The following is a 13,588-nucleotide window of genomic DNA, read 5'->3' as shown; positions in this document are numbered from 1 at the left end:
CAACACTATACACACTGTTGATGTGTGGTGGTTCGCTGCAGCAGGGAGGAGAGGGAGACAACACTATACACACTGTTGATGTGTGGTGGTCGCTGCAGCAGGGAGGAGAGGGAGACAACACTATACACACTGTTGATGTGTGGTGGTTCGCTGCAGCAGGGAGGAGAGGGAGACAACACTATACACACTGTTGATGTGTGGTGGTTCACTGCAGCAGGGAGGAGAGGGAGACAACACTATACACACTGTTGATGTGTGGTGGTTCACTGCAGCAGGGAGGAGAGGGAGACAACACTATACACACTGTTGATGTGTGGTGGTTCACTGCAGCAGGGAGGAGAGGGAGACAACACTATACACACTGTTGATGTGTGGTGGTTCGCTGCAGCAGGGAGGAGAGGGAGACAACACTATACACACTGTTGATGTGTGGTGGTTCGCTGCAGCAGGGAGGAGAGGGAGACAACACTATACACACTGTTGATGTGTGGTGGTTCGCTGCAGCAGGGAGGAGAGGGAGACAACACTATACACACTGTTGATGTGTGGTGGTTCGCTGCAGCAGGGAGGAGAGGGAGACAACACTATACACACTGTTGATGTGTGGTGGTTCGCTGCAGCAGGGAGGAGAGGGAGACAACACTATACACACTGTTGATGTGTGGTGGTTCGCTGCAGCAGGGAGGAGAGGGAGACAACACTATACACACTGTTGATGTGTGGTGGTTCGCTGCAGCAGGGAGGAGAGGGAGACAACACTATACACACTGTTGATGTGTGGTGGTTCGCTGCAGCAGGGAGGAGAGGGAGACAACACTATACACACTGTTGATGTGTGGTGGTCGTTGCAGCAGGGAGGAGAGGGAGACAACACTATACACACTGTTGATGTGTGGTGGTCGCTGCAGCAGGGAGGAGAGGGAGACAATGGGTGCTAGTCACAGTCACTCACTGTCTTTTTTTAACACAGTGCAGCAAGTCTGAGCCCGGCCCGGCACAATCAAATCAATTGCGGTCGGACTACCTCTAGTCATTTGTGTGTGTAAATGATTGAATCACACAGTGTGCTTAAAGCATCAGACAAGCTCAGTGAATAGAGCTAAATGTGATTAAAACACATAGGATGTGTCTATATGGAAAAATGGGACAGGCCTACTTTCGATATTGGCGGCGAGCGAGGCTACAGTAATGGAAGGATGTGGTTACTGCTCTATGCACTGTCAAATCCCTCTTAGTTAAGGGTTGGAGGAAGTTAAGGAGCTTACTCTACTCAGCCTGTTGGCAAATGGTATGTGTAGCACAACAACTTCACGCCATTGCCAGCCATTTCATACAGTTGTACAGCTCCTGTTGGGAGTTATGAGGTTTACTACACACCCTCATGGAGCTGAAAAACTATCACGAGGACTGTGCACTAGAACCTAACGCACTGGAACCTAACGCACTGGAACCTAACGCACTGGAACCTAACACACTGGAACCCAACGCACTGGAACCCAACGCACTGGAACCTAACGCACTAGATTCTAAAGCACTAGAACCTAATGCACTAGAACCTAACGCACTGGAACCTAAAGCACTAGAACCTAAAGCACTGGAACCTAACGCACTGGAACCTAAAGCACTGGAACCTAAAGCACTAGAACCTAACACACTGGAACCTAACACACTGGAACCTAACGCACTAGAACCTAAAGCACTGGAACCTAAAGCACTAGAACCTAACACACTGGAACCTAAAGCACTGGAACCTAAAGCACTAGAACCTAACACACTGGAACCTAACACACTGGAACCTAACGCACTAGAACCTAAAGCACTGGAACCTAAAGCACTAGAACCTAACACATTGGAACCTAAAGCACTGGAACCTAAAGCACTAGAACCTAAAGCACTGGAACCTAACACACTGGAACCTAACGCACTAGAACCTAAAGCACTGGAACCTAAAGCACTAGAACCTAACACACTGGAACCTAAAGCACTGGAACCTAACGCGACGTCCTAAATAATAAGGTGACTGTCCGAGGCAACATCATTCCATATGGAGCAATGTGATGAAAGAAACATGGTAGTCTAGTAGCCAATGAAATGCTACTGGTCAACTACCCCAACCTCACAAAGTCCAATAAGAAACATTACACTGGTATTAATGACTACAACAGCCTGGTGTTACAACAAAATGTGGTAAATGTGGTTTAAAAAGAGTTTTGGTTGTGTCATGGTGTTGATGTAAACAGTGTCGCTGTAGCAGAAGTATCTAGGTGATATTCTGTGATATTCAGTGTCAGCTCCCTTAGTCAGGTGTGCTGCTGCTGTGTGGGCTGGCCAGGGTGTCAGTCTGCTCCAGGCCATGGGACCTACAGTACCATACTACCGGGGGGTCCCCAAACAACAACAACAACTTGGCAACATGGCAGTGGGGAACCTCATCTAGTGTCAGAGCACTAGGGTAAATACTGAGTTAACTGTGCTTTGGTAGCAGCTGCTCACCGTTTTAATATGAGAAAATTGGAAACCACTAGACCAATTAATGAAAGTCAGTCAGTGTTCCGCGGCAGGCGATTACATGCTGTGACAAGAGGCTTGAAATGAGTCTTTCCTTCCCATCCATCTCCATTCAGTCACAGGCTGACTGGCAGGCTGGCAGGCTGCGGTGGGCACTTATTCTGCCTGAAACACAGGTGATTTTCTACCCATTGACTAGATTGTTTTGTTTCCGCTCCGGGGCACAAACTGACTCCGGTAGTGAGGCGAAATTCCAACCGTTCTTGACAGCTATCAGATTTGCCACAACAAAATCTCACAGTGCTCGCTTTTACTGCATGGTACCTATTTGTCTCAGTATCTCTCGTTCACACACGCATGAAATTGTACAAACACTCCTCCCCACACACACACCTTCACACACGCCCGCCCGCACAGCCTCCGGTACCTCTCCGCTGGTACGAAGACAAACACTGTGTCCGGTGCAGCAGCAGCAGTCAGAGGTACTGCAGTGCAGATCCCAGTGCACCGGGACTCATTCTTGTCACTGGGCAAACAGAGCGAGAGCTGAGGAGCCGGTCTTCTCTAATCCACCTCTTCACTGACCTCAGACCTGCTATTACAGAGACTTAACAGAGCCCACTGGGACATACCATGCCTATATGGTTTAGTGCATAGTATCACTCTCATGTCTAATGGAACAGTGTATATAGGGGCATTACATAGGGAACACATTGACAACCTGCTGTCTACAAGTGGTAGACACAGGGGTGCAGGCAAATGGCCAGCCTAGATATTCACTATTTCCAGCCAGTGTTTACAGTCTCGAGAGGGAGATTTTTAGGAGCATCAAACAGCATACAGATCGTTCTCTCTCCTCTGAGCTGCAATGTTACGTTTCAGTCCACTGAAGTGAGGATCATTAAAACCTGGCCCTCCAGATGACTGGTCTCATTAATGCAGCCCTATAATAAAGCTTGGCATAGATACTTTTCCCCCATCTCTAAAATCGGTCGGTTTTATTACCATAATGCAGAAAGCTTTCAAACATGACGCATAAATACACTTTAATGACTTAAATAAGTTATTATTTACATATAAAAATAAAAATAAACTGACAACAACAAAAACTCCCTGGGACAAAAATAGACATCAATTGAATCATCACTGGACAGCAGCCATTTGCATACTTACAGTAGGAAAAGTGGAGCTGTGATGAAAGCTGAGGTGCACTAGCCGTCACCTAGCCTTTCCCTGCTACAGAGATAACCTAGAGTCCCCCTCCTTGGCCAAGTCACCAAGGACTCCCAAAACCGAACATGATCACACAACAAGCTCCTTGAAATTAAAAAGGTAGGCTTGATTATAAAAATGCTTGCCAACAATTATTTGCCAAGATAGGAAGGAACAACAACCTCCAGACTAATCTACTGTTCTAATTCTAATACCTACAGAGAGTGAACAGCCGTCACGTCTATTTCCCCCTCTATGCCAGGGGTCGAGCCAGGGAGCTAGCAGAGGGCCAGGCTTTCAGGTTCAGTACAATGCCTCTGCTGCTTCTACTGAGGGCTAGGACCCGGCATGGCCAACCCTGACTCTGTCATTAAAACTTCCTGCTATTCTGGGTGTCTATCTAGGGTGTTGGGGCCTCAGACAATGACAGAGTGAAGGTTAGTAGCAGGCAGAGGGAGTGTTGACAGTATGGGCGTTAGACTGAGACAAAGGGCCTCTCTCTCGGAGTGTGACAGTAATAAGCTGTCTGTAGACTGAGGCCATCGTAATTATATAGAGATCTTTAAGGGTGGTGCCAAGACTTCTTCAGCCCCGCTGCCACAGCTGTCCCTGATGAGGGGTTCCAAGCACACATTTATATATGCACAGCTCACACACTAATTTGCACACATATATACTTTATTAGGTACACCCATCGAGTACTAGGTCAGACTACCCTTTTGCCTCCGGAACAGCCAGAATTCTTCGGGGTGTGGATTCTACAAGGTGTGGCGTTCAAATGTTGCTCAATTGGTACCAAGGGACCTAACATGTGCCAGGGAAACATTACCCACACCATTACACCACCGCCACCAGCATGTACCGTTGACACCAGACAGGATGGGTCCATGGACTCATGATGTGTACTTCAAATCGTGACTCTGCCATCAGCATGACGCAACAGGAACCGGGATTCGTCGGATCAGGCAAGATTTTTCCACTCCTTAAATTGTCCAGTGGTGGTGATCGCGTGCCCACTGGAACAGCTTCTTCTTGTTTTTAGCTGATAGGAGTGGAACCTAGTGTGGTCGTCTGCTGTGTAGGGGCCCAAAGACCCTCCCCAATATTGATTAATGGGACCTTAAGATTCATATGCTTGTACTGTTGCTATGTGTCTGAACTCTGCCACTATACTTTGCACAAGCTATCTGTATTAGTCTTTGCGGTTAAGCCCTAGCTGTTGCAAGAGTGTGCTAGGCGTGTGTCTGGTTTTGACATTTTGATCTTGTGTGACAGTGGACAATGCTAATGAATTCAGAGAAGCTACTGTCCTAAGTTACTTTATAAAGGTAACCTCAGCTTATTGCTGCACAAATACATTGACGTAGGTGATCACACCACCAGGGAGTGATCACGTATATAATCAGCTGTGCCCCTTGGTTGGTTGCAGAACTTACTGAGACATTCGCGCTGTATTTCTATTTTCAACTTCTGCCCATTGCATTAATAAAGGTTTGATTGATTTACTTATTGTCTGATATTGTCTGATTTCCCCAATAAGCCAATGATTGACAAGGAACCTACCCTGACAGCTGCAACAGCCTATCCTATCCACTGTGGTACTGTGCCGTTACTTGCCCGTTTGTGGCACACCTGTTAGCTTGCAGGATTCGTGTCATTCTCTTTCGACCTCTCCCATCAAAGATCTGTTTTCACCCACAGAACTGCAGCTGACGGGATGTCTTTTGGGTTTGTCGCACCGTTCTCTGTAAACCCTAGACACTGCCAGGATGCCGGCTGTTTCTGAGATACTGGAACCGGTGCACCTGGCACCGATGATCATACCACCCTCAAAAGTCGCTTCAGTCACTCGTTTTGCCCATTCTAACATTCAATCGAACAGTAACTGAATGCCTCGATGCCGGTCTGCTTTATATCGCAAGCCACAGCCACGTGACTCACTGTCTGTAGGAGTGAACCATTTTCGTGAGCGGGGCGGTGTACCTAATAAAGTGTGTACATTAGTAACTGTTTTTCAAAATTGCTTGGGGCCTGTAGTGTGTTGGTTCATGGTCTCAAATCTCTTGATTATTCTGTCTCCCCCGCTCTGTCTCTAGAGCTCTCTGACTTCCTCTCGGTATGTTTATGCCGACTCATTGAACCCAGTGTGGGCGGTGCCAGCGGGCGCAGCGTTCATTCAATCTTACCTTGCTGTGTTGTACGGCCCTGTGGCTGTGGCGGGAGTGTTGTAGACGATTCTCCAGCCCAGAGCCTAGGGACTCACCAGGGACCTCTGGCACCAAGGACACATCTGAGGAGAGAGAGACACAGCAATGTTCAGTGTTTTTTCTTTAGTTGACCATCTTGGCCAATTCATACAAGCACTGCTAAGTGCTGTTGTCGTCGAGGCTAGTCCTGTCACACACCAGTTCCCCTGAGAGGGAGAGATGTTTACAGTTCAGCATCTACTGACCACAGAACAGAAACACCTCTCTAGTAACAGTATACCACGACATCATAGTTGTCCACGGGTTAGAAGGCAGCATTCTAACAACCGTCACAATAAACATCACAGAGAAGAGGTCTTCCCACTAGTCAGACAAGAAAACAAATCCTCTAGTTTGTTAGACGTGGTCTTAGGAGAAAGCTGTTGATAATATACTCTTGTTGTATCTTTCCTGAAAATCCCATTTTGGGAAAGGGCTCAGCCACACGCTGCTCCTGGTTAAAAAGGCACCTGGCTGGATTAACTGGGGCTAGATCGGATTACAGTTACTGGGGCTGGTAGGGGCATCTACCCTCCCTCCCTGTTTCTAACAAACTCTCAGGCTTGTGGGAAATCAACTCAGCACAATCAACGGGCTTGACCTTTTCATTGTATTCTGGGAGATAAAGATTTGGTTAACACTTTACTTGACACCCGGCGCCACAACACGTTGACACAGTCATAACCAGGTCATCACATGTCATAACAGCTGACATAACATGGTCATAACACTGTCATGACATATATTTAGACCTGTCATGACATATATAGACCTTTAGACCGATGTGTACGGCTGGTTATGACACCTACACAAGAGTGCCAAAACCCACCACACATGGCAACAAAAAAAAACATTACACAATAGCCTATTTGTCAACACTATGTTCATGTTATATACAATTTTCTGAAATTGACCATATTAAAATGAATGTTATTGTAATTGTGCACACATTGATGTCAGACACGCACTAATTAAAGTGACACAGGATGGTCATAATGCTTTGACAGTGTCATAAAGTGTATTTCCTGTAAGCTATTTAAAATATGATGAAACAAACATGACTGTAAATAATTCGTTACAACAACAACAGAGGACTTAAGAAGCAACCTAAAAACGAGAGGAAACGTCTTGGCAGGGAAAAAACATGTGAATAAACATTGGTTTTAACCCTCTTATATAGGTGTCATAACCAACCGTGCAGTGTATGTCACAACAGGTGTAAATATATGGCTGATGACAGTGTTACAACCATATTATTTCAGGTTATGACAAGTTATGACTATTATAACCCTGCCACGCACATCTCAAGTCAATATAACATGTTACAGAACATTTCCAACACACACCAGGGGTGCTGCCTTCTACTATAGAGTGGTATAGCGTGATGTTGGCACACTCCAGGATGGTTCAGAGTTTACCTCTCATCACCCTCATTAGCCTGACTGGGATAGCACCCCCTCTAGAGGTAGAGGAGGAAACTGCACCCATGTTGCTGGCCTCTATCTCATCTCTCACTAGTGTGTGTGTGTGTGTGGGGGGGGGCACTGTGTAAGACGGTTTTATCTTCAACTAAGTGATAAGCCAGTGGCTACACAGTTTTCGGTAAGTTTTACTGCATGTCATCACCAGTCCTGCAGTGTGAAGTGTTGCCTGTGGTTTTGGTTCAGGATGTTTTAGTGACAAATGACTGTATTTAACTCTCTCCAGTACAGTGGTTTTCAACTAGTTGACGGCAAGATATTTTATATTATAAATATTCCGCAACCACTCAAATGGTGGTCCGCAAGAGCTTTTGATGGGGATTCGGTGGTCACCGGAACGGAACAGGAACCACTTCTCTAGTACAAACTGTGAGAACTCAACACCCCAAATACTCAAAAGAGAAGCCTTCTCAGTTCTCATACTCAGAATAAATTAAGCATAATGACATGAAAACCCTATCTGTATAAATAGCATGGTGAGAAAAACCCTCATATTTAACTTGCTGCATGGAAATTCATCCTAATTTTACTATCGAGCAAAACTACACAGTGTTCAACGGATTAGGAACTCTTCCCATTTCATACACTGACCAGGTGAATCCAGGTGAAAGCTATGATCCCTTATTGATGTCACTTGTTAAATCCACTTCAATCAGTCCAGATGAAGGGGAGGAGACAGGTTAAAGAGGGATTTTTAAGCTTTGAGACAATTGAGACGTGGATCGTGTCTGTGTGCCATTCAGAGGGTGAATGGACAAGACAAAACATTGAAGTGTCTCTGAACACGGTATGGTAGTAGGTGCCAGGTGAACCGGTTTGTGTCAAGAACTGCAACGCTACTGGGTTTTTCACGCTCGACAGTTTCCCGTGTGTATCAAGAATGGTCCACCACCCAAAGGAAATCCAGCCAACTTGACACAACCGTGGGAAGCATTGGAGTCGAAATGGGCCGGCGTCCCTGTGGAACACTTGACACCGTGTAGAGTCCATGCCCCGACGAATTGAGACTGTTCTGAGTGCAACTCAATATTAGGACAGTGTTCCTCATTTTTTTGTCCACTCAGTGTAGCAAGACTATAGACTGAAGCATCACCAGCAAAATAAATGTGATCTGATCTTCAACTTAGCCACAATAGACACAGTGTGCTTAAACTAATAACATACATATTACTGTATTTTTCTTGTCTATATTGAATACATAATTTATACATTCACAGTGTAGGCTGGAAAAGGTTTGTGAACCCCTGGGCTAACCACTTCCAAAAGCTAATTGGAGTCAGGAATCAGCTAACCTGGAGTCCAATCAACGAGAAGATATTAGAGATGTTGGTTAGAGCCGCCTTGCCCTATAAAAAAACACTCACAAAATGTGAGTTTGCTATTCACAAGAAGCATTGCCTGGTGTGAAATATGCCTCAAACAAAGGAGATCTCAGAAGACCTAATATTAAGAATTGTTGACTTGCATAAAGCTGGAAAGGGTTACAAAAGTATCTCTAAAAGCCTTGATGTTCATCAGTCCACAGTAAGACAAACTGTCTATAAATGGAGAATGTTCAGCACTGTTACTACTCTCCATAGGAGTGGCTGTCCTGCAAAGATGACTGCAAGAGCACAGCGCAGAATGCTCAATGAGGTTAAGAAGAATCCTAGAGTGTCAGCTAAAGACTTACAGAAATCCCTGGAACATGTTAACATCTCTGTTGAGTCTACGATACGTAAAACACTAAACAATAATGGTGTTCATGGGAGGACACCACGGAAAAAGCCACTGCTGTCCAAAAAAAAACATTACTGCACGTCTGAAGTTCGCAAAAGAGCACCTGTATGTTCCACAGAGCTTCTGGTAAAATATTCTGTGGACAGATGAATCTAAAGTTGAGTTACTTGGAAGGAACACAACAACACTATGTGTGGAGAAAAAAAGGCACAGCACACTAACATCAAAACCTCATCCCGACTGTAAACTATGGTGGATCCGCAACTACAGAAAACGTTTGGTTGAGGTTATTGCTGCCAAAGGAGGGTCAACCAGTTATTAAATCCAAGGGTTCACATCCTTTTCCACCCTGCACTGTGAATGTTTATATGGTGTGTTCAATAAAGACATGAGAACATATAATTGTCTGTCTGTTATTAGTTTAAGTCGACTGTGTTTGTCTATTGTTGTGACTTAGAATTTGATCTGATCTTCATCTATGACTAATTTATGCAGAAATCCAGGTAACTCCAAAGGGCTCACATACCTTTTCTGGCCACTGTACATGGCTCCAGTGGAGGCTGTTGAGGGGAGGACGGCTACTAATAATGGCTGGAATGGAGTCAATGGAATGATATCAACCACATGGAAACCTCATCTGTGATGTGTTTGATACCATTCCATTGACACCATTCCAGCCATTATTATGGGCCATCCTCCCCTCAACAGCCCCCACTGGAGGGCTATCTTCAAAAAGAGACACTGGTCTCAATGGTGACTTCCTGCTAAAATAAAGGTAAAAAATAAAATAAAAAACATGGTATGGTAATTTCATACCAAAAACAAATTTCCACAGAACCCATCAGCATTTTTCTGATATTCTGGCAAGGGCAGGGCAACAGCTTGCCGATAGACTGTTTCCAGAGAACGTGTCGGTGGCACCCACACATGCTGACAGTAGGCTCAGTCCTCCCACACAGTAGCTGCCAAGTAGAAGCAATTCTGTGGAAGTATGACCCTGACTCTCTCTCACCGGCCACCTGCCACAGCCAGGAACACTTGCAGTATGTTTACTGCACTCAATGAACAGTAGATGCCGTATACAATACTAAGCCAAGGTCAACATCAATGCATTATCAGTCTGTCTGTCTACTGTGATTGTTGGTGACAACCCAGCTTCACAGTACACCAGCTGATGCTGAGCTCCATCACACAATTGATACCAGTTCTAGTAACTGTGTTAAGACCTGTGAAGTGATGCATACCAGCCTTTTGGCAAAGACACAGTACTGGGTGTGTGTGTTAGTGAGTGGGTACGCACAGTTGAAGTCGGAGGTTTACACCTTTACACCTTAGCCAAATACATGTAAACTTAGTTTTTCACAATTCCTGACATTTAATACGAGTAAAAATTTCCCGTCTTAGGTTAGCTAGGATCACCACTTTAGTTTAAGAACGTGAAATGTCAGAATAATAGTAGAGAGAATTATTTATTTCAGCTTTTATTTCTTTCATCACATTCCCAGTGGGTCAGAAGTTTACATACACTCAATTAGTATTTGGCAGCATCGCCTTTCAATTGATTAACATGGGTCAAACGTTTTGGGTAGCTTTCATCAAGCTTCCCACAATAAGTTGGGTGAATTTTGGCCCATTCCTCCTGACAGAGCTGGAGTAACTGAGTCAGGTTTGTAGGCCTCCTTGCTCGCACACGCTTTTTCAGTTCTGCCCACAGATTTTCGATAGGATCGAGGTCAGGGCTTTGTGATGGCCACTCCAATACCTTGACTTTGTTGACCTTAAGCCATTTTGCCACAACTTTGGAAGTATGCTTGGGGTCATTGTCCATTTGGAAGAACCATTTGCGACCAAGCTTTAACTTCCTGACTGATGTCTTGAGATGTTGCTTCAATATATCCACATCATTTTCCTCCCTCATGATGCCATCTATTTTGTGAAGTTTCTCCAAAAAGTATGATCTTTGTCGCACCAAAGTACGTTTTCTCCAAAAAGTATGATCTTTGTCGCACCAAAGTACGTTCATCTCTAGGAGACAGAACGCATCTCCTTCCTGAGCGGTACGATGGCTGCGTGGTCCCATGGTGTTTATACTTGCGTACTATTGTTTGTACAGATAAACGTGGTACCTTCAGGCGTTTGTAAATTGCTCCTAAGAATGAACCAGACTTGTGGAGGTCTTCGATGATTTCCTTTGATTTTCCCATGATGTCAGAGTTTGAAGGTAGGCCTTGAAATACATCCACAGGTACACCTCCAATTGACTCAAATTATGGCAATTAGCCTATCAGAAGCTTCTAAAGCCATGACATCATTTTCTGGAATTGTCCAAGCTGTTTAAAGTCACAGTCAACTTAGTGTATGTAAACTTCTGACTCACTGGAATTGTGATACAGTGAATTATAAGTTAAATACTCTGTCTGTAAACAATTATTGGAAAAATGACTTGTGTCATGCACAAAGTAGATGTCCTAACCGACTTGCCAAAACTAAAAACAAAACTGTATGTATGTATGTATGTATGTATGTATGTATGTATGTATTTAGGCCTTCTCACCTGTGGTGGACTTGGTGCGGTGGTGTTTGTCCAGGAAGTCCTGCAGCAGCTGTGATTGGTTGGGAAGTGGGGTCGGGGTCGAGGGACCAGAGTTTAGGGGTGAGGTGGACCCGGCTTCCCGTCTGAGGGTCAGCTGGAGGGTCTGCTCCGAAAACAACATCTGGATCAGACCCAGGTCCAGAGTGGACACGGCTCGACCGTTCAGAACCACAATCTCATCATCTGGTCTCAGCCCTGAGAGAGGAACGAACACAAAACAAACACAGGAAGAAATAAGGGCACACTATATTTACACAGTACCATCGAGATACGTATGAACACTTCAATATGAATCATGTTGAAGTCAAAGTCAAGTGAACATACCTTCACTAAAGGCCAGTCCATCAGACAGCACCTCACTCACAAAGACGCGGCTGTTCCTCTGTCCGTCTATATGGCCTGTCACAGCAAAGCCTGACAACAGAGACGAGAGAAGAACGATGGTTCGCAGGGTGCAATGACCATAATAATTACATACAGCCAATTATTTATAGGATTTCTGTGGCAATGACACACATACGGTTCCCTGTCTGCTAGAGAACAAAAACACTCACCAAAGTCCCCAGTGCAGGCAGATCTGGTCATCTGCAAGGTGAACACATTCAGCAGGAACACCTCAAGCTCGTCATACAACTGCACAAAAGAGGGACAACTCAGCTTAAAAACCACAACTCCACACGTCAACCAGTGATGTTCAACACAACTGAAACAACGTTGGTGTTCTATGCATTTCCAGGGAAGTTGTATTATGCTGAATAGTGTGTTTTCTCACCAGGTCATGTAGTAGTTCGCTCGGTGCAGGGGTGCGGACCTCTACGTTCTGGGCCAAGCATCTGTGTAGTCTGAGGCAGTGCAGGCTAGGGTCCAGTTGATTCAACTGTGACAGGAAAACACTGTCAAACGCCCTGAGTGCAGCAACACACAGCAAATACAACTAGTCTAGGCCAGATACCTGGTCTCAACAAAAAAGGCATTTGGTTATTTCTGTGCTGTTGTATCATGTGACATGGGATGTCTTCACTTACAGCTCCAAGGTGATTAAGATGAAGTGGCATCGAGTATGACCTGTGGAATTAATAAAGTGTGTGTGTACATGTGTCTGTGCTGTGTGTAGGGCTGTGACAATACCAGCGACGCAAAATGGCAAAAATGAAAACACGGTCCTTTAAAAACCTGCTGTATAAATATTGTGTGCTTTAGCTTGGAAAACAAATGTGACTCTGAATTTATTTTTTATTTCACCTTTATTTAACCAGGTAGGCTAGTTGAGAACAAGTTCTCATTTGCAACTGCGACCTGGCCAAGATAAAGCAAAGCAGTTCGACACATACAACACAGAGTTACACATGGAATAAATAAACATACAGTCAATAATACAGTAGAAAAATCTATATACAGCATGTGCAAATGAGGTAGGATAAGAGAGGTAAGGCAATAAATAGGCCATGGTGGCAAAGTAATTACAATATAGCAATTAAACACTGGAATGGTAGGATGTGCAGAAGATGAATGGGCAAGTTGAGATACTGGGGTGCAAAGGAGCAAGATAAATAAATACAGTATGGGGATGAGGTAGTTGGATGGGCTTTTTACAGATGAGTTACGTACAGATGCGTTGATCTGTGAGCTGCTCTGACAGCAGGTGATTAAAGCTAGTGAGGGAGGTAAGAGTCTCCAGCTTCAGAGATTTTTGCAGTTTGTTCCAGTCATTGGTAGCAGAGAACTGGAAGGAGAGGCAGCCAAATGAAGAATTAGCTTTGGGGGTGACCAGTGAGATATACCTGCTGGAGCTCGTGCTACGGGTGGGTGCTGCTATGGTGACCAGTGAG

General features: G+C 44.9%; 1 protein-coding gene across 5 annotated transcripts in view; it reads right to left on the bottom strand.

Moving 5' to 3' along the window:
- LOC112256576 (rho guanine nucleotide exchange factor TIAM2) overlaps positions 1-13,588 on the bottom strand; it is a 106,555-nt gene that overhangs the window by 29,742 nt on the left and 63,225 nt on the right. For all 5 annotated transcript variants that reach the window (XM_042325445.1, XM_024429907.2, XM_042325446.1 and 2 more), the window contains 5 exons: positions 12,532-12,636; positions 12,314-12,392; positions 12,084-12,173; positions 11,721-11,954; positions 5,907-6,010 (listed from right to left, as the gene is read on the bottom strand). In XM_042325445.1, coding sequence (XP_042181379.1) covers positions 5,907-6,010; positions 11,721-11,954; positions 12,084-12,173; positions 12,314-12,392; positions 12,532-12,636 — 612 coding nt within the window. The remainder of the gene's footprint in view (positions 1-5,906; positions 6,011-11,720; positions 11,955-12,083; positions 12,174-12,313; positions 12,393-12,531; positions 12,637-13,588) is intronic.

Source organism: Oncorhynchus tshawytscha, linkage group LG08 (assembly GCF_018296145.1).
Source record: "Oncorhynchus tshawytscha isolate Ot180627B linkage group LG08, Otsh_v2.0, whole genome shotgun sequence".
In the NCBI taxonomy this organism is placed as follows: Eukaryota; Metazoa; Chordata; class Actinopteri; order Salmoniformes; family Salmonidae; genus Oncorhynchus; species Oncorhynchus tshawytscha.
This window is presented reverse-complemented; position numbering and strand designations above follow the sequence as displayed.